This window comes from Aphelocoma coerulescens, chromosome 3 (genome assembly GCF_041296385.1).
Source record: "Aphelocoma coerulescens isolate FSJ_1873_10779 chromosome 3, UR_Acoe_1.0, whole genome shotgun sequence".
NCBI lineage: Eukaryota > Metazoa > Chordata > Aves > Passeriformes > Corvidae > Aphelocoma > Aphelocoma coerulescens.
In genome coordinates, this window is record NC_091016.1 from 42259329 (window position 1) to 42281805 (window position 22477).

Below are 22477 nucleotides of genomic sequence, written 5' to 3' on the forward strand. Positions count from 1 at the left end.
CAGAAATATCTTACAGTATTGAAAGAGTTAAAAAGGAGAAGTTCAATAGTATAGACGATATTTCATAACAAGAAAAAGGTTTTAATTTAGGGAGATGGCAATGATTTCATTTAGGTAGGCAAGGGGAAAAAGGTCAGAACCAGGTGTTACCACCTTGCATGGTAACAGTTTAACACAAAAGTAGTAAAACTACAGAGAGTCAGCACTGAATCTGACAGAGACTGAGATCACTGACATTGCTTAGCTGCCATTCACGTGACTGGATTAAGAGTGATGCATGCACTTCTTGCTTGTAGAAGTCCACATCAAACTATCCAAAGCTACTCAGCACTTAAATACTGACACGGTTAAGCCACAAATTGCATCTTTAAGTAGCTAAGTATAGATCAGAAAGTCCACGTTCAACTTACTTTGTTCCATGCAATAAAAAACAAGCGTATTTCTCAAAGCTATGGGACAAGGTGACCACTGCAAATAACTGAAAATTAAACTTTCCCTCTGTTCTCATTTTACTGCTTCCAAAAGGACTGTGTATACAATAACCACATGCATACTAAAAATATCTCACAATTTGAATCCAGGGGGGCTTCATTTTAAACAAAGCTCACCAGCTCTTGGTTTGGTTGGTTGCTAGTCACTTCTTAAAATACAAACCTTGACCACAAGAGGAGTTTCCAGTAAATTCAGCTCTGATGCTCTGGGAGGATTCTTTTGGGAGCTGGAGCGATGTGTAGTTGATCTCAGGGGGCTGGATGCCACGGAAGAAGTAGAAGCTCTGCATGGGGACTGCTGGCTCTCATCCTGTGCCACAGAGCGGGAAGGAACAGGACGAACCACCAAATCCAGTAACCTGTTAAAACACACAAGTTAAACTAGGAGCACAAATAAATGAAAACTACCATGCTCTGATCATCTCAGATGATGCAGAACGGAAACATTCAGTGAACAAGAAATACAGGTGAATCCTCACTGCTGGAGTGATATATTAGGCCCACATGGAAGTGACAGGCACTTCTTTTTGTTTGTCTTTTAAAGTCTATACACCAACAGCTTGGTGGTAGTCAAAGCTTTAGTTTCAGCTGTCTTAAACTCTGTAAGCACATTTACCATAATGTAAATACATGTATTTGCATAACTAAGATTATAATATGAGACAAATAAGTCTCTCCATATAGTACTTACGAGGAATTGTGTCTCAAATGTTATATATTTCATGTACAAAAAAGCAAAACAAAGCTGTATTCACGTGTACCTTCCCACCAAGACTCTAACATAATTCAGACAGATTTCTCTCCTTTTTCTCTCTCTGTCCCCTCAAACACATAGCACAAGGCTAAACTTTGTGAAAAGCCTGCTCACTTATTATATTCTGAGAAATTGGTTTTCTTGTTTCCTAGCCAAGCTTCTTTAAATCTGGACAGTACTTTAATGATGAAACTTGTTCTTGGGTGCACATTTCCTGCATTACCCTGCCTTGTTACTGTTGATAAAGGCTTTGGCCTTGGCACTGTAAAGCAAGAGGGAAAAATATCAGCCTTGTGTAATCAAAGTGATGGCTGGCTGTACATCGTATTTCCCTTCTCTAAAATTACCTTCTCTTAAGACTGATGAAGGCAAACGGTACGGCTTGGCTCTCTCTACTGCCAGCTTCCTTTGAACTGTGGGAAGCACTTTGCCATATTGGTCTAATAGAGAATTTCTGGCAACTGCTCTCTCTCTCAGGTGAGGATCACGATCATTCTGACAAAGGAAACGTGTAAAGCACGACGTTAACAATTTACAAGAAGTTCATTGCACAGAACTATCTCTGCTCGTTCTAACTAGGGCCTACATTTGCTCTACAGCTACAGGAGAACACCTCTGCTGCACACAGCAAGTTCCACCCAGGAGCACACATCAAGTTCACCTGGTAGTTTTAGATAAGTGCAAGAAGACTAGAATAAAAGTAGAACATAAAACTCCTAGTTAAAATAACTCTGGCACTCTGCAGAGCCTCATACACTTGTTAACACCTGCAATTTTCAAATGGCTTATGGAAGAGCAGGCTTTCCCCTGGTTATCCTGAAATACGGATGTCTGAGATGACTGAATACACAGGGCAACTGCAAATTATGTTGGACAAAATGATGAGAAAATTAAAATGAGTTAAGAAAATCTACCTACACACACCTTCTGTCTGGAACACAGTTTTCACATACAGGACTTAAACCTTCCAAGACTACCTTGTAAGTTGGATTTACTGGAAAAATACACTTTTAAAAAAACAACACATGTATCAGAGAGCCCTAAGAGAAGTTCACATAACAAAATTTAATCTGGATATTTTGAGAAACATAGGTTAGAATTTATGTCATAAAATTGGTACCATGAAACTAGTGGTTTGAGAAAATAAAAAACCCAAAACCACAACTAAACCCCACTACACGTATTTTACCTGTCAAGCATCCAGACTGTTCTCAGCTAGAAAAGCAAGATACAAGAAGTGACATACAACATTTTCTTTATTCCACAGAAAAAAGTGACACAAATAACTTCTGTAGTCTAAGCCATACATAACAGAGGGATCTGAGGAACTGAATGAAAAGATGGGATGGTAGAAAAGATACACATTTATTCCTAAGATGCAAACAAACTTTAAGTGGAGTCAACCATGGTCTGCAACATTTTATAAATTTACACAGCAGTTTGAAGTAGTAAAATTATTTCAGACAGCTTTTAGGTTCAGCTGTAACTTTACATATGGGAACTTATTCCTAGTCTTTCAAAGAATGGTATAAAAGCCAAAGCAGGATTTTAATTGAGGACTATCAAAAGTGGCTAGTCACACCAACTGAAACCTGCACACTCAGCAGGATGTCTACCCTTACCGTCAGATTGGCCTTCATGGACTGATTCAGCTGGAGTGCTGGGATGTAGTTGGCACGCTGCAGATGGTGAACTAAAAGGAATTCACGATTCTGAACACCAGCATTGGTCTGTAAAAACTTCTCCAAACACTCCTGTGAAAAATAACACGTTTCAAACATCTACTACAATTCTGCCTCTTCTCTTGCCAGAGATGATTAACATTTTTTTGTTTCTTCTCCAAACTCACTTTTTCCGTGTCTGTGAAGGGCAGCTTCAGCAAATCCTCCATGAGCCCCATCTCCTGACAGATTTCATACATGTGCTTGAGCAGCTCTTCTATGTTTAACTTCGTGGTGTGCTGCTGCAACAGACCCCAAGCCTCCACCATGCACCTGGAGGTAAGTTTTTGGACATGGAAAGGAATAGGAACACTAGAGCCACCAAGATGCCCCACAGTGATGCTATTCATTCAAAGATCAAAGGAAATGGAGGGAAGCCCCATTTGTAGCATCACTTCTCCACAGTTCCCAACACGTGAATGCCAAAATGGCAGGAGAGATTTCCTTACCTGTTGGACAACAACACGGTGAGGAGCAGCCGCACTTCACTGCTGCTGGACATCGACGGCTTCATCATCTGGATGTACCTGAGGGCTCGCCTGTGCTCTCCCTGGCACATGAGGGATTGAATTATCCTCATGTGTTGCCACGACACAGTCTTGATTGTAGCTGGATGGAAGAGCAGGGCCAGGGAATTCTGGAGAAGTTGAGAGCAGCTTCACTACCACAGACACACAAACCCATGCAACAAACACAGTCAAAGCTTTCTTCAGCAAGGCTGGAGGGGGGTTAAACAAACTTAGATGTCTAACAAAATGCTTGATCCAGGACACATCAATAAAAGTTCTTCAGTATTTGCAGGAAAAAAGGAGTCAGCCATAGTGAATGATTTAAGAGGAACATTCAGATTTTTCTAAGTTAACAAAAGTCTGTGTACAAACATTGCTTTTTATAAATATATTAAATAATAAGTTACTCGACCAACAAATTGATTCTATTGACATGGTGACAAGTAAAGAACAACCTTCAGCATCAGAAGAACGGGTTGAAAAGTCACTTCTGCAGTCTTCTGTCTCAAATCTTGCTGCTACTTGCAGCACAGTTTCCACGGTTAAAAGTACCCAAAACACTCTTTTAGAAACAGTGCCCAACCAGTCTGCTGAAAACCTAACCAGAGATGGCTTTGAAAATTTAAATATTAAAATCAATAAAGTTGATTATGCCTTTGTTTTAATCAATTTCCTGTCAAAGTAGTTCAAGCAAAATTTCAAATCATAACTTATTGCCCAAGATGTCAGAGCAGTGTTACAAAAAAGTTTCTAATGCTTCAACAGCTCCTAAGTACCAATCTTTAAAAATACTTTTATTGATTACAGCTCTGCACTGCAATGTCCAACTCAACTGTTTCATACTTACTTCATAATCATTGTGATCTAGAAGCCAAAACCCTTGAATAAGCTTAACAAGACCCCAAGGGATAGCAAAGGCAGTTGGAAAGGAGTCGATCGAAGTTTCTGTTTTATTTGGAAAGGAATGCATGATGTCCAGCAGCAAGTAAATTGTCTGAGAGTATCTAATTAAGGTGAATAAATTGCTAAGGCCAAAAATTTATCACATTTAGCAAAACATACTAATATGAAAATGGTAGGAAGCAGAACACCCTAATGTATTGATCTCGCCATTTTAAGGTATTGCAGCCTGTTGTATCGATAGTCACGTCCTAACCACAAATCAACATTCTGAATAAACAGCCAGAGAAACACTTGTGGATTTCTGTAAGGAAATCAAAAAGGCAGATATTAGGTATTTAAATACTGCTGTTATAAACTCAGGCTCCTGCTTCAGTCAGTTAATCTACCAGTTGGACATCCAAAACACTTGAATATCCAATGCTTAATTATTAAAAAAACAAGTTCTACAGCTGTTTTGTTTTCCTCACTTCCTGACTTCACAAAAAACCACAAATTATGGTATCCTCACAATGCAACTTCGCACTGTCTGATTCAAACTGTGTTTAAAACTGTATGTGGATCCCTCACTCAATGTATCATCTTCCCTTTCTGACATCCTTTGTTAAGGATGTGTTCTAGTAAAGCAGCCCTGTAATACTACAACCATTTTTAACCCCCTTGCTCTCCAGGCTCCCCTCATGGTTTAGCCAACAAAGGCAAGCCTGCATGTTCCAGCAGCTCAAAAATTAGGTTTCTACCCAATGACTGTTCTCTCCTCCCTCTTTATTATTCTGTGTGCCTGCACTTCTAACACACACAAAAAAGCAAACATTGTTAGCTGGGCTGGGAAACAAATGATTTTGGCAAAAATCAGCTACTGGAAAACCACTGTTAACAAATCCTTTTGCTCTGAAGCAGCACATTTCAGGGCATGATTCTAACTCACAGTCCTTTGCTACACATAGGAGTGCTTTAAAAAATTATGAACTGTGTTGAATTTTGAGAAAAACTAAGGGAGGATTTTATCTTGAATATTTTAGGGAACATATTTTCTTGTATCAGAAAAGACTGCAAAAAACACGTAGGTGACAAACATGGAAGAACATTCATGTGCACACACTGAAGAAGTACCAACAAAATCTGCAAAGGATACAATTGCATGTTTGTCACTTTCTTCAATGCTTTCTAGCAAATAGAGATCCAGCAGCGCCTGAAATGAAAGATGAAAAGGTTTTCTAATGCTCCTGTCTTTGAGAATCACTGGCTTTAGGGGACTGCTGCTGCTGGGCTTTTCAGTGAACAGAGCACTCACGTGTAAACTGACAGGTGGGTATTTCCCAGTGCCGCCTTCATCTCTCTGCCACAACTTCTCAACTTGCTCTCCCAGCTGGGAAACCATTCCATCAATCATCAAGCAGTCAGAATCCCACTTTCCTCTGCAACAAAAGAGAGCAGGGGTTTGGGCAGAGGAAAACACTCATTCCAGCCTCTCAGTGTCACAGATTTCTGACTCGGAGCAAAGATGCTCCTTAGGTCACAAGGAATTAATGAGGCAGTCCAAAAGAGAAGAGCTGCAGTGACTGTTTGGGTTCCAGGTTTGCTTTCCTGCTCGGTTACGTGGAATGCCAAGAAGTGCAGACAAAGGGTTTTAACTGCAAAAGTAACCACGCTCACACAGCCTAACTAACAGTGCAGGCTTCCTAGAGATTTCCTGTAAGTCTTACCTTGATAAGCGCTGGAGTTTCTGTCGGTGACCCGTATAGTAGCTCTGAATCAGAGGGTAATTGTAGAAAGGTCTGGACAAATGCATATGGTCATCTACAGGTGATAAAGTAAAAGCAAGTTAAAGAAGTAAGACCACCTTTTTCAACTACAACTTTGGACTAGACAGACAGAAACCACACAACCTCAAGAAACCTCCAACTCTCAAAGAATCCATGTTTCTGCCTTTGCTAAAAGAGAACTGAGATAAAAGGCTCAACTACTTCTTGTCTCAAGATCAGTTTCAAGTTTGCAGTTGATGCAGCATTCAGAGCACACAAGATAAGCTCAGGTCACTCCTAAATAAACAACTCTTTTGTGGGTTTGGAATGGTTTTTGAATGCGTCATGTGAGCATCTGTCAGACAATTAAGGCTGACAATGGAATTAATAAGGTGTCTAATTTCAGAGCATTTCCAAGGTGTATTTTCACCTCCAGCAATACACAAAAGGTTCAAAACATGCAGGTACTGCTTTTACTCTCAAAACAAGTGTTCTGGCAATACAGGTTCTGCTTACCTAAACCCTCAGGCAGGAGACTGGATCGACAGAACCAGATCACCACTTGTGCATACAAAGAAATGAGGCTGGTTACCACCTGCTTATTTGTCAAGTCTGTAAAACCTGAAAAAAGGGCAAAAGATTATTTGGATATTGCGATTCCTCTCCTTTTTACAAAACTCCCTTCAGCAGAACAAATAGAAAGCATAAAAAAACATGGTGGAACTCTTTTTACTTGTATTTGTCCCCCCAGACCACTTCTGAATTTGAAAAAACAAAACACCATTCACCCACCCCCAAAAGAAACCAAGCATTACAAAGCAACAGACTCACTAAAAATTAAAATTTAAAAAAACCCAAACCTTATCAATTAGATTTACTCAGGAAAAAGACATTTGTTTCTCGTGTAGCAGAGATTATTACTTTAGCAAAGGGAGCGTCTCCTTTTGCCCACAATATGCCAACAACAATTAATAAAATCAGAAGCCAAAATAACTCAAGGAACTTGCTTTACACATTACTCATTTCAGCTTCCTTTATATTTTCTAGCACTTTGCACACAGCTATCGATCACCAGCTAAGAATTAGGAACACTTCTCAGCATTGCCACCCTCAGTTGCTCTAAGTGCCAGCCAGGTGCTTACTCAGCTCACTGCTGAAGCAATGTAGCCTCCCCTACCCAGCCTCATGACCTCCACAACGAGCTGCTGCCCTGAACTCAAAGCATCTTAAATCACAGTCTCAGCTTCTCAGACTTAAGCCCCTCCTCCCAGCTCAATCTGACACTCTCCCAACCATCCCAAACAACAGCAGCTCCTGTCTCCACAGTTACAACCCAAGCATCCTTCCAAACCTTAACAAACAGACCCAAGGCTTAGCAGGGCTTTCACCAACCTTTCTCAGTAAGCTCTCGGGCTTCTGTTAGAAAACAGTTCAGGACTGTGCTGAGGTTGCTCAGAAGCAGCTGGCAGTGCTGAAGGGACTGTAGTGTCTGGGGGTCAATGAAGTTGCAGGAGCCGTCAAACAGCGGAACACCTTGTCAAGGATGAATATCAAATCATCAGTCAGCAGAGCAACTGCAGACTTCCAGAGGACACTTCAACAACCACACAACACTTAGAGAACACTTAAAGAACCAGTACCATATACCAGCAGATTACTGAATAGGATCCTCTACAAAGAATGACCGGAGCTTTCAAAAACGACCACAGCAGTACTCACATATTTGGTCCAGTTCATCTTTTGTACAGATCACTTTGCTCCACGTCCACTCAAGAACAAACCGTAAATTTACAGCAGAACTTGGCTGCTCTTTAGAAAGAGAAAACAAAAAAGATGTGAAGTCACAATTTCTCACCAAAACAGACAGAACATAAAAACACTGGAAGCAGCATTACCTTCAGAAGTCCAGTGTTTAATGCATCCCGTCAGAAGTTCTAAAGAACCTGTCTGCACAGCAGCTGACAACACCGCTTCTAACTGCTCCTCCTAAGCACAACAGACAAAAGCAAATCACAACCTCACCTACTTTGCATTCCCAAGCCATCGACAGAAGTGTTTGTTTCTAACTGGATACTCATTCAGACATCACAAACTCCACTGGTGCAAACGCAACTAATTCCCAATTCTTGATTCTTTCTTAATTCTAGCCACAGGCTGGACTGATTGCTGGTTTGAGGAACACAGGAAAGTTTTCCTCTGACATTTCAACCTCACCCAGGCTAATGTTAACCTCTATTTCTGTGCCTTGGGGTTTCAGTCTCCATTTACTGAGTCTCAGTTAACTATTTGCAGTAACATCCTCTGCTCATACCCATTATGCACTTTGGGCACCCCCCTTTGCCATCAGGAACACGTGAAGGGGACAGAGCAAACACGACTGTGTTTGCATGGAAACAGTGGAGCTGAGGCCAAGCAGCTCCCAAGACCAGCAAGACATGAAGCAGCTTTGACAGCCAAACATTAAGCTACAATTTGTTCAAGTACCATAAAGAAGTGAAACATTTCAGTTCTAATAGGCAGAAATTTCTGTTCAAATTCTGTATTCTAATGCCATGGCAATCCTCGAGAAGGATAATGCACAGGCATGCACAAACATGGCAAATAATGTAGTAGCTTATTTCAGCTGATGTTCAGACATTTCTTTCAGGCGAAATGATCCTGCATACAATTTTTCATGTTTCTTTTTTTTTTCCCCCCTCTTTTTTTTTTTTTTAATTAACAGTTTCAAAAATATTTTTACCTTCTAGGCAAAATCATTACATTCAGAGAGATTTCTACATATTCTGTGATTTGAAAGCATGTGCGGTATTCCCATCTTTTTCTGAAATCTGGTTTCAGACAAGAAAACATGCCAAATACTACTCGGGTTGCCAAACAAAATTTCAAACCAAGCTTCTTTACCCTAATTCTGAAATTTCTGTTTCTAGAATACAAAAGCAATCCCTGCTTAATGCAGTCTTTAAACAATATAATCACAGTTCAGCAAAGGTCATCATAAAATGTCTTGCTTTCCCAAGTAATTTCCAAACCAGAGATGACATCAGAACATCTAATCAGAATGTAAGAGCCTACATCAGGCTTGAAAAACAAACATTCTACGGGCTGAGTCAGCTTGCCAAGAGGGCTGTTCCCAGTCAAACTTGGAGTTTGCATATTATTACTTCTGCTAACTAATGTCAAAACCTGCCTGTCAGAGCAGCTTGCAAGTCACATAAAACTCAGATGGCAATGTCTTATAGCCTCTGGAGCCTTCAGATAAGATGGATGTATTCCCCCTGGATTCCCCAGTGTACACTCACCTGACTCAAACTGGATGGCTGGACATCAACCAGTCTTGGAGACAGCAAGCCAGCTACAAGACACCGAGTGTAGCTGTCATGGATGGCTTCACTTATTAAAGGACCAGATTTCTTCAAGAACTTCAAGGTCTGAAACATCAATCAAAACACACAGATTAAGACAGCATTCAATCACTAGGGTTCTGTCTTAAAAACAACAGCCAAACTAACAGTTTCAGTTTATAGACAATATTCTGTAAAAGAAAATACTAACCCTTTCAGTGCTAAAGGAAGTATTTTCCAGCCTGTCAATACCTGAGCCCTGGTACTTTCCCTGACACAAATTATATTCTGTAGAAATTAAAACTAACACACAACTTTAAATCACACTTCTGTGCTTGTTTGTGCCAAAGATGATTTACATGGGTATATTTAGTGAGCTGCAACTTAATTTGAAAGGATTTGTCACAAGCTGTGCAGTGGCTCAGAAGTTATAATTTGGCCAAGGTTGGGAGAAAAAACATGCATTTCCTTAATAATTCTGAAACAGTTAAATAACTTCTCCCTTTCTCCATGCTGTCCTCCTTTCTCAAGTTCATCGGGGTCAAAACCCTAACTCCACACTGTGCAGACAGTACAAAGAACGCTTTCCCCAACTTCCACCACACCCCTTCTTCCTACTACAGCAATGCTGCATTCCTTTCCAGCCATTCAACCCCTGCTCTGCCTCCCTAGAACAGCACTGTTTGCATGAAACTGGCAGGATGTGACTGCAGTTATGCATGTGGATGGGCAGTGTGAGCATAAAGTGGCCTCTGACACTCAAAGCACTGCAAGAGAGAAGCTTGAAAAGTTCATCTCTTGACAGTCTCAACAGAGATACAGCAAAAAAAGTCACCTCCTTCTGGAAGCCGGTGCAAGTCATGTGAACAACTCCCGAGCTGAGCAAGCACGTAACATCTGCAGAAACAAGAACGTTTGACAGACATTGTTACCTTATCACCAGTTTGTGCTTTTCCAATAGTGCCATCTGGAAAGACAAACCTCAAGCAGCCCTTGCCTTCAGCACATCACCTACAAACTTTCTTTAAAAAGTAGTTACTGTCTGTCTGTAGAATCTTAGGCTCCAGTGCTACCCAGGTGCTGTGCTTTGGGCCTCAGCTCAAGTTATTTCATTTTATGACCATCACCCCTTCCCAGGCTGTGTTACAGAAGCCCCAAAACCCAGAAGTCAGCAGCCTGTCAGGTATGTTGCACAAGCTAAATACCTTGTCAGGACAGGTAACCAGGTTGGAGAAGGTTTGGGGGGGTTGTTTGGTTTGGGTTTTGTGTGACAAACAATGAACAAGAAAGAGAACCCCTAAGTGGCATTTGACCTCAACTGAAGCTTGTCACTATTCAAATGAAAAGCATTGAAATACCTACCAAAATTATAGGTGCTTGGATTGAAAAACTGTTCAGGTGGTGGGTAAGAAGGAGGAACCCCCCGACTTAGACTACGCTCGTGTACCAGAATATCCAAAATGAGGTTTGGAGAAGTCATGCTTATTACAGGATCCAGTGACCACAGTGCAAAATAGGGGCAATCATGAAGGAATTCTTCTGGCCTTAAAGAAAACAAGTGCATAAGCTCAACAGAGACTTTCAAATTAATCCTTTGTAGGGATATTGAAAGCAACTTAACTAAAACCTACCTCAGTGAGTCTGGCATTTGAGCATGATACCAGCGATTGATGTCAAACACACCCAAGTAAGTAGATGGTTTTCCCTGACCATAGGTATTCACTTGCCAACTGAAGATTGATACACTGGTGTCAGGAGAGATTACTGTCAAAGAGAAGACATTGTTTCTTACTATAGAAAATATGAGATATTTGCTCTCATGAAACTCACAAAGCACAACACTTTACCAGGAATAATAAAAAAAAATATGGAATAGCAACCATCTCTGCAATGTTTCAGTCATACTGCATCTTTTTCTTGTTCAAATTATACTTGTTCCTAACAAAATCAAATACACAGTTATTAATTACTTAGGTTTTTACATGCTGCGTGACTAATTTGGGGTAAAAACATGCTAGGAACACAGATTGCTGTTTTTAGAAAGCACACTTATAAATTATCTTATACAGTTGTATCACTCAGCTAGCATGATTGATAAATAAAAAGTCTAACGAGTCACAGTAAAAGAACAAAATTATCAGACTAAATAAATAATACTTAAAATACAAACAGGAAACTGGAATAAAAATTTAACATAAAACATTCCCAATGTTCTATTCTAGTCCTCCCAATAAGTGGAATGTTCTGTGTTGTCTGGGGACAATGCATTCTTGTGGCAGTACAGGTGGCTGCAGCCACTCTAACCCCTGAGAATACAACTGACACCAAGCTGTGGTGGTCAGGGACCAAAGCTTAATGCCTCACTATAGTTAGGGTGAGAGCCCATAATCCCCCCAGTTCCACAGTTTACATATTTTTGTATGATTGGTCCATGTTTTCCCCACCCCATTTTATGTTTAAGTCTATGTATATTTATTTCCCTTAAGTTAATATAAGTTCAAGAAAGTTCTATTATACTCGACATCCCATTGGTTCCTTCCCTTAGTCCCGCCTATGTGTTAATCCCATTGGTTCTCTTGCTCTCAACCCCGCCTCCTATCCCATATCCCATTGGCTGTATCCCTTATCCCTGCCTTTCCTATCCCCACTATAAAATTCCTGGACACCCTCAGATCCTTTGGGTCTTTCTCCCTACCCTGTCATGTGAATAAACTTCTGCATGGAACCTACACGAGCAGTCCCTTCTCTCTACTTCTTTGCCTCCACCTGTGTGCCCTCACACCCTGCTTGGAGACAGCTCCCTGGGGTGAGGAGCTCATTCTCTCCTGCGTCCTCTCTTTTTGTGTGGACCGCCTAGGACCAGTCAGGTTGCGGCTAGACCTCTGGGCTCTCTTTGAGCTGGTGCGCAACGTGACTCATTCTCTAGATGCAAAACAAAGTATGTGAATATCATTTACTCTAATAGAGCAAGGAACAAAAAGAAGACAGTATGTTGGGCAAAATGTTTCTCTGTTCTCTCTTCAGTTCATCACTACCATTTAGGAATCCTCACACACTTTGCTATGTCTCATTGTGAACTTCTGTGCCATTTCAATTTTGTCAGCTGCTGAAACTGCCTTTGCGTAGAATGATTACCTTCACAATTCAGAAGACACCTTCACTGCTAGCCTCAACACACATCCAACAGAAGCTCATGTGTGCCTAGAAATTAACTTGAGCAGGTTCTGAATAAAATCTAATTAGAAACCATCAGAAAACTAACAGTTTTTCACCCTGCCTCATATTTGATAAAAATGAGACAGAAAAGGTTTTTCTTCTTGTTGTTATTTTGGGGATTTGGGGTTTTTTAATGTGGTGGGGTGGCTCATGTTCAGCCAGCTGTCATGTAGAACTCCTAGGTACTTTCCACCAGGCACATTTCCAGCCACTTTTTCCCAAGCTTGTAGCATTGCAAGAGGAGTCTGAACCTCATACAATTTGCCTCAGTCCATCAATCCAGCCTGTGCAGATCCCTCTGCAGCGCCTTCCTACCCTCCAGCAGATCAACACTCTTGTCCAGGGTGGTGTCATCCCAAACTTACTGAGGGTGCACTCGATTCCCTCATTCAGATCATTGATAAAGACATCTCACAGGACTGGCCCCAGTTCTGAGCCCTGGGGAACTAGATTCACTAGATGCACACTGGATGCAGCCAGAGATTTAAGCAGGATAAAAAAAAAAATCAGGCAACACTCCTAAGCAATAGACAGATTGATCTTACTGTGCAATGAAGACAACTGCCAGAACAAGCTGACTGACCAGCATTATGCAGATGACCCCATACACTGCTCTAGCATCCCAGCAAACATAAAACCTACTTTTTCCCTTAAAGAATGATGTTCAGAGGGATAAGAATTCTCACATAACTTAAGCACCCAGGTTTTTTTAAATAAGCCCAACATGGTCAGCTAGACGAGTATTTAAGACTTCAAGACTGTGAGTATAGAACAGCATTCATTGCTTAGATTCCCAAATCATGTAGTTTAGAATAACTAAACAGGGACATCAGAACAAACCTTCATTAATGCTATCCTCTCTGTCAGCATGGTTGTGAAGTTTTTCTATGGTCTGACAGCTGAGGAATTTAGTATTGCTGGTCTGCCCTCTCCAGGGAAAGATGCCACCACTGAGATCTAAACTGAAGAGTTTGACACAGTATTTAAAACCCTGGGGGAAAAAAATGAAGAAGAGAGGAAAGGTCAGTTTGAAATAACAACATACATATGAATATGAAACATAAATTCATAAATATGAAACAATGCAATTCTGACATGCTTTCTATACTGCATGTTTCCTGTCAATAGGAACTACATCTGACATGCAAGAGAATTAATTGTCAAGTCATAATGGGCAAGTTTGGCTGTAAAAGCTTTTGCACATTTTCAAAATCTAGCATTTCCCTAACATTAGTCTAGATCTAAAATGTGTTGCAGAATTCCTTGCATCATCCATGTGTCTTTACCTGAATATATAGTTAGAGAGACATCTGAAACAATGCAACACATCAACACACAAAGTCTTTGCTCCATGTTTTGATCACAGAACCTGACATTACAGCAGCTAAAGGTCTGTCATGAGACGTTATCGATAGGCACATCAATAGAGTGAACACCCATCTCTTTAGTAATGATGAGAACTTCCTAGAGATTAACAATCTTCTTTCAAACCACAGAAGCTCTTATCAACTCCTCCTCTAATCTTGTAGGCAACCATGGGTGAAATATCCCTCAATTCCTTATCGAGAGGACGTGGGATGAACATGGACAATGCGTTAAAGATTCCAAACTACTACAGAGTAAGCAAACTGCTTTGAGATATACAGAAACACATATGCAGAAAGGATGGCCCTGAACCTCTGCCACCACCACTTTCTAAGTAAGCATTAACCCAAATACTGTCTTTCAGTACAGCCTTCATTCAACCTGTCTACCATACAACATGTGAATGTGTGTGCATTGTGGACGAATAGCAGCTCTACAATTAAAAAAGCCCAACAAAACACCAAACTAAAAATTCAGCAAAATCACTACCAAACAAAAAACAAGCTTCCTAAACTTTCAGAGATCTAAAATGAACTGGCATGAAAGCACACATTCTCAATCTATACATTTAATTCATCTAATCTGAGATGAGACAAACTTTCTCTTAATGGTTCCAGGAAATGCTACAAATAAAAACCAAAGGTGTCTAAAATAAATAAACAGATTAAAAAGTCTTTCATTACTGAAAAGAAAAAATGGTAAAATTTGCCCTGAAGCATGCACATTCCATTCTGTTTTGTTCAGGAATTTTGGAAATAACAGATACACATGCACAGCAGCTAAGAAAAATCAAAACCATCTCTTTGAAAAACTAACATGAAGCCTAAGCAAAGAATCTCATCTTTCTTCTAAAATGACTAAAATAAATTTTAGTAACAGATGCTGTCCTGAACAAGATGTCCACCATACCAAAGACAGTTCCATAAGATAAAGCACTATAATTCCATAAACCCATCAGGCTTTCATTTTAATAACTAGAAATTTCAGCTTTCATTCATATACAAAGAGCCAACTTAACTGATACTCAGGGAAACTTTATCTTTTCATCTCTCACATACAGGCCTGTCTTACCTCATATGTGACTTGTCCTGATGACAGGTGTTTCCTGTCACCAAATGCTAACTGCAACAGATGTAAACTCACAGCATTCCCTTCCCTGAAAAAAAGTATAAATGAGGAGATTTGATTACAAAACGGCTTTACAATCCTCATTATCATTTTATTAGATCTAGGCTGAAACTTACTTAAGAGCATGCTCTTGCTGAAAAGAAAAACACTGCTTCCCAAAACATGATAATTGGTCACATTTAGCCAGTAAAACAGAAAGCAGGAAATTTTGATACTAACAGCTTCAGGGGCCAATGCTAACTACATCATTGGAAAGCTTTAATATGCTGTATGGACCCATTCTCCAGAAAAACTGCTTTAAAATCAAACTTAAGAAGACTGCCACTCTCTGAGCAGCTGGGCTAAGCAGCTTGCTGATGCTGAGAGAGGAAGGTATATTTGTCCCCTTCCCACCAAAGTTCCAGTCCCTCTCTTGCATGCACTGCACCCTTCCACACTCTGACTTATTCCTTATCCCAGCTGGAAACCATTGATTTGCTTGCTGAACACTGTTCATTTTCTGCCAGGGAAGCTGAACTGGCACACAAGGACTCCAAAGACTTCTGAAGCTCTTAGGAAGCAACCAGTAATACTGTCATTATCCTCCTTTAGGGACAGCTGTATGTGATCAAATATAAAAAAAATAAATTAGCAAAATCAGTGGCTTATGGTAATTTTTATTTACCTTTGTTGTGTAGACTGAACAGCCCACAAGTAGCAACAATTTTGAAGATCACTCTCAGGCTCTTGGAAAGTAAGAGCACAGACAGGAATCCTTCCTCCTCCAAGCTGAGTGTAGTGCCTACAGAGTTGCAAAAAAGGAAAAAAAAAGAAAAGACAAGAAAAGACAAATAATTGAGTCAAGCAAGTGACTATTTTTTATGCAGCAGTCAAGGTGAGGAGATTTCTGTCCATCAAAGCAATAACCTCTGTTTATGTCCTCCTCTGCCCCTGGAGGAGGAACAGATATTATTCAGTTCAGCTGTTGGGGAAAAGACTGTTCCTATTGTTGAAGCCTACTATAATATTGAACTTAAAATGCAGTAAATCTGAACATATTTAAAACAGCACCAAACAGAAGGAGCTTCTCCTTTCTTTACTTGGACATTGTAACAAATTTTTTCTTCCAGACTTCTGAACTTCAGTTGTACCTTCACAATCTTTTCCTGACACCTAATTATGCCTCCACTCTCCATTTATGTATCAGTAATTTTTGGTGAGTCACTGTAGATTTGCTGAAGTAAACCCCTATCTGAATCTGGCCAAGTATTAAAGGTGAGATTGCTCTTCAGAGATTTTAAATAATCTCTTAATTTTTCTATTGTTTATAAATTTACATGCTTCTTACTCTCATCTCCAAGGCTTCCAAAGAAACTTTGGTTCATGTACGTCCGTGCCTTGGAATAGGTCAACCCCCTACTTCCATCAAGGGTGAAATGTAGGAAGAAGTATGCTTTCAGGCACTGATCAGCTACTGAATTATGTCTCACTAGTTTCATCCTGGTCACTTAAAAAAATGTAATCACCAAAATAACATTATTCCCATACTGACGCCTTTCAGTGGATGCCCTAATTGCAGTAACTGGTTCTGAATAATAATTTCTAAAACCTGTCTCATTGAAATACACACAGTGCCTGGTTTTACTGAATACTACTGGACAGAACAAACTGACTTACAAAAATCAGATCTATCACATCCCTACTGTCTGACATGTCCCAATGCTTTCCACAAGTCCTCAATCCACAGGCACAGTAAGAAAACAATCCCAGTCCCCTGCGGAGAAGGCGCTGCACTTAATCCATGGGTGAGTTATTTCAGAATAGGATTTCTGAACACTCCAAGGTTATAGCCAACATCCTACTCACAGAAAAAAGGTCTCCTGAAATTAATATATTTCAGAAGCAGAAAAATTGAGACCACTGCACCTCCAAGTGTGACCTAGTGGAAACGACTACTTACGCCCTCTTCAAAGTTTTCATATTCCCCAGTGACAAGTAGCCATCAGAAAAACCCACAACGAGCTGGTTGCTTCTGCTTATGTAGCACAGGGTTGATACTGCTGTTCCTGAAGGACTTCGTAATTGAAAACAGAGATGCCTCCCTTCTCTGGTCACAGCTTCTCTTCTCTGTGGAACTTCAGCAGGAATTCTAGTGACAACTTCTAGATCTACACACATAAAAGCAGGCAAGAAATGAATGTATTATGCCCCTTCAGTTGCATTTGAAACGGATGTGATTATACAGTGTGTATAATCTAATTCTACTGTCCCAGGCAAAACACCCATTTCTGCAACACCTTTTTTGCTATTTCTGTTTCTGCACCCATTCAGAGAAAAGAAGGACTCTCCAATGGGACAGGTATTCTCACTCCTATTTCAAAACTGGGTACAACTGTAACCTTTCTAGACAAATTCTTTTTTTGGGCCTCATGATGAAGCTATCTGAAGGGACATGAACTCCTGAAGCCACTCTTACAACACCCAAAACAGTGGGTGCAATCTGAAAACACAAATTGCCGTATTCATTCACCCAAATGCAGGGGTTTTGATAAACCAGATTTATTTCAGAACACAAGCCTAAAGTTTGCCCAAAGTCATTAATGGAAACAGGAGAAGGCTCCCAAGAAATATGGTACCTCCGACACAGCTTCCTATCAGGCAGCTGCATGGACTCAGATGGAAAAATTCCTACATCCCACTGGTAAGAATCATAGGGACAAAGACATCTGGGCAGCAAGAGGTGTTCTTAGCAGCAGGAGGAGTATTGAGCCACTCCCAATTTTTGATCAGTTCAGGACCACACAATGCCAAACTGCCATCTGCAATCAGCAGCGTCAGAAATGTCAACAGTCAGTCAACACGCTGGGATCTTCACTGGGATACATGCTGGCTTTTGAAAAAAAACAAATTTTCTTACTTCTAAATTCAAGTTTAAAAACTGCAGCTTACCCGATGCTTCTACTTCATTCTGACTGCAAGATAAATCATCCAAACAAAGGTCAACCAGAAGGACATGGCCAACATCTGTAGCCACCGCTGCCACTCCAAAGAGCCATCGCAGGCTCTGGTGCAGGTGCCGGGTGCTCACGCTGGCTCCGCCGTCACTGCTGATGGGTTCGATGGCAGTCACCTGCGGGAAACTGCAGGTCAACAGCAAAGCTCTTTTGACAAGCTCAAGAGTAATCACTCAGAAGGGAAGCTCAATGCACTCAGAAGTGAAGCCAGCATTAGCACATCAGAAATAAGAAAGTAAACACAGGTTCGTAAGACTTAAAGCATTGTTCCCAATTATACCAAGCAAAAAGGAAATTTGTAGAAGGAAAGCTCTGTCCACTTAAATGGCCCATTCTGTCTTTACAGCTTACCAATTTCCATTTCCTACTTAGAAATAATTACAGCTGAGAAGACACATGAAATCAATTACATGCTAGAAGCTTTAGCACGGGACTTAAGTAAGAAAGACAAAGCTAAATCTAGTCCTTCCACTGCTCACAGCCCATCAGCACTGTGATACAGTCCAGGTCCTCTTTACCAAACATTTCATAGGATAAATCAGGGCTGCAAGGCAAACAAGGCAGTGGGGCACAGCAGACACACCATTTCCATGGGAATGAAACATTCCTAGAAAGGCTTGGAGGGAGATGCTGGCTTAGTAAAATCTATGCTGGTCCTCACTTGGACTCATAATATCCAACAAAAATTTTAAATGCGTGCCAGCACTGTTACAGATGGTAAGGAAAGCTGTAGAAGGCAGCCTAAACCAACAGCAACAGACCAAACAGGAACTTGCTCAGCCTGAGGCACGAGCTCTCTCTGCTCCCTGACAGGACAAGCAGTCCCTACAACCTCAGGACAACGGGAAGACAGACCCCTCAGCACCCACAGCACACCCAGCACAATACTGACTGCTCCAGCAGAGACCCAAGCACACCAAGGCTCCTGCACTAAAGCTGGACAACAGAAGAACAGGGGCTATCGATTGGCCTCTTACAAATGCAGCACCGTGAAAACAGGCACCTTTACAGCAACAACAAAGGTTTGTCTGAAAACAAAGCAAAGAAGTGAGCATCACAAGGTGGTCCATCTTTTTAGGGAGGTTATTTACCCCCCAGAAGTGGGGGAAAATATCCAAACCCTTAAGCCCCCTGAAGTTTTCTCCTCTCCCCTATCAAGCTTTTGCTTATGACTGCGCTGCCTGGACATCTGCTACACAATCCACCTTTTACCTTGGACACAAGAATTCCAATCTTAGAAGTACCTATAGTTATTTAGGAAACTCGGTTTTCTTTCAGAATTTTTATGATTCAAATGACATCTCCAGTCTTCTCTGCTGCTCAGAGGACTAGCAAAAGTATTTTGATTACTTGGATTCTTGAGCTCCAAGTCCTGGTGACTGTGATGAGAAAATACAGAACACATCTTGCTGCACAATTAGCCAAGGTTCAAGTGCTGCTGCTTCTAACTTTTCTGTTTAGGATTTTTTTCATTGTACAACTAGATCTAAATGAATCTTTACTAGTTTTGCATAGAGTCTTCCAAAAATGTTCCCCGGTTACTTCTATTTTCCATGTAGAAGCTCCTGAAATGACATATTTTTCCACTGTGCTATGCACTGCTTTTTCCTGTTCTCCTAGTGTACTGCCAGCTCATTCTGGGAAAGAACAAAGAAAACTTTTCTCAGCTCACTGAATCTGAATGCTGCCCTTCTGCCTCATAGAAACTGGGAAAAATTCAGAAAATACCATGCGACAGTTCTGAAATATGCAGTCGTTATATATCCACATGGAAAATAATACCAGAAACATGGTGCTCCTTATAGCCTTAAAACAGAAAATGCAGAAAAGGGTGTGGAGAAAATGGCTCTCTTGGCTGGGTATTCTTGATTGACAATGTGTTAATATAATACAGAAAACATACGTCCTACAAAGAGACATTCCAAAGCTTTTCCTCAAACAGGATTATGCAGCACCAAACAACACAAAATCTTCGTTTCCTCAAAAAGATACATACCCTTCCTGGAAGAACAACTGCTTTAACCACTCTTGAGATCCCAAGGTCATAGAGACAGAGAACACTTCCCTCTGCTTCCTCCAACCCAACCAGGAGTCCAGTCCTCTTCTGCCAAGAAAACTCCGTCACCACGCGAACAGCGGGAGGCTGCTCGTTCACCCCGCTGAAGCGATACGCAGAGAGCCGCTCTCCCGTCACAGAGTTCACCACCTCCAGCTGAGGGCCACACGCCAGCCACGCCAGGCCACTTCTGCCTGCAAGGGAAAAGAAACACGACTGAGCAAATCCCCAGCAGAGGAACTGCAACAACAGCCAGGCCGCTGTCACTGCGCCTTTCCCTCAAACGCGCCAAAGGGAGGAAGACCGAACTGCCCACTTCTGGACAATGCTTTTAATGCTTTGAGTGCAGCCCTCAACCAGTACATCCTAAAATTAATAACCCCGTTCCTTTGCATTTGTACTTGTCATTCCTGCACTCAAGAACGTTGACTGTTTGGGATAAAGATTACAATAGACTGATCTCTAGTGTGCACATCATACTTGCCTTGCTTTTGCACACCTACATATGTACAGGAACACAAGTCTCAAAGCACACTTCAAATACAGCCCATCTAAACCAATTCATTTCCAGTTTAAGAATTTTGCTTGACACATGACTACTCTGGGCAGGGATTTGGATAGGAAATTATCTTCAAATGGGCACTGCATTTCAACTTTCACACTTTAACAAGTGTTGTTTGACTGAAGAATTTAACACTTGCTCCTTCACTGGAGAACATCAAGCTCAAAAGAAGGATCAGCTCCATTACTGCACTTACAGTCAGGTAGGTAAGATTCTATCTGGTCTTAACACAAGCCCAGACATCCAGACAGGCATCCAGCTCTACCTTCAGATCACCTAGAAAGTCAACTAGCTAATCTGCTTAGCTGCTTTCAGCAACTCTCACTGGGTCCTCATCTGCATCCTATTAAATACCTTGGAAATACATGGGCAGTGCTTGAGCTGGTACAAAGAAATACATCCCAAAACAACACAATTTCTTCTTTGAAAACTGCCTTCTATTTCATTCAAAGCTGAGGAAGGCTCATTGACTCAGCATGGTCAGATAAATTATTTTAATAGCATAAGATTGGAGCAGGCTGTTGCAATTTCTGTGTTTAATTCTATGAATGGTTTAATATTAGTATTTCTAATTGTTAAAACATCCTGTTTGTGCTATCAGAACCTGATGCATCTTGACAAAACAAACCTGATTCTATGACCCTGTGCTTCAGGCAGTAACAACTTTCTACCAGAATCAAATTTAAAGGAAAATGCTCACCTCCAGAAAACTTCCCACACAACACAGAGTCTAGCGTGGTTTCATCTTCCCCAAGTGCCTGAACAGTCACCTCTGGAAACTGCAGCAGACTGCTCGTTACCTGAGCCGTTAGGTCTCGCATTCTTCACTGTAAATAAAAAAAGGGAAAAAGAAAGACTCGGCCATAAATATTTTTGAGAGGGACCCAAGCTTCATCAGTATGCAGTGACAAATCTCCTATACATCATCTGTAGCTCTTTCTGCTTTTAAAAAAATGGAACTCAGCACAGTTTTTCATCTCACACCAGAGCAAAAGGAGAATCTAATGCTTTTCTGATGCCTCTGAGATCAACAAAAAGTGACATAGAAGGATGGACAAGATAAATAATAGGAAAGAGAACAACACACTGAGTTCAGGTCTACTGATATAGGTTAGCAAGCTGTGATCTCAGAAAAATTGTATTTCAAAAAGTTTGTGCTCTCCAGGAAGCACAAACCTATAGCAGAAAATGAGAAGTAGAAGGGATTTCAGCACTCCATCCCAATAGCCCCAACAGCTAAGATTCTGTATCAGACGCAGACCAAAGGTTTGACTTCCTATTAAGTGAGAAAACAAACAAAACTAACACAGATCAGAATTGGACATTAGAGCAAATTTACCCAGCTATCTGCTGTGGTTCATGTCTGACATAACTCTACTTTCATCCAAGAGCTGCAGTCTGTCTAAGATAGCTAAGTAAGCAAAAGTTCCTGAAGCCTGTGCTGTGCCAATCTTGTCTCTACATTGTTTGCTTTACCCGGACAGAGAGACATAGGTGCCAAGGGTCTCAGTACAGAACTCTGCAGAGCGGTATTTCACTGCTTGTCCCTCCCAGCGCGAGTTCTCGAATCTTGGCTTCATAACGAAATTCTAGAAAGGCCTTCTGGAACCACTGGCAGTCACCTTGTCTGACTGCCCTGCTGCTCAAGCCACCACCTACAGCAGGATGCCCAAGCCTGTATCCAGATGGGTTTTTC

At 41.0% G+C, this 22477-nt stretch overlaps 1 protein-coding gene across 1 annotated transcript; it reads right to left on the bottom strand.

Moving 5' to 3' along the window:
* Nucleotides 1-762: 762 nt before the first annotated feature.
* LOC138107983 (protein ELYS-like) lies at nt 763-21602 on the bottom strand. Its single transcript, XM_069009947.1, has 24 exons — nt 21482-21602; nt 20160-20413; nt 18099-18279; nt 17110-17317; nt 15835-15951; nt 15114-15198; nt 13518-13668; nt 11093-11225; nt 10824-11005; nt 10297-10358; nt 9420-9548; nt 8016-8106; nt 7840-7929; nt 7513-7653; nt 6637-6741; nt 6082-6175; nt 5670-5793; nt 5511-5567; nt 4323-4469; nt 3416-3603; nt 3095-3239; nt 2868-2999; nt 1593-1740; nt 763-1507 (listed from the first exon to the last, which is right to left on the bottom strand). Exons 1-24 carry the CDS (start codon nt 21600-21602, stop codon nt 1356-1358), a joined length of 3237 nt encoding a protein of 1078 aa, XP_068866048.1. The 3' UTR covers nt 763-1355.
* Nucleotides 21603-22477: the final 875 nt, after the last annotated feature.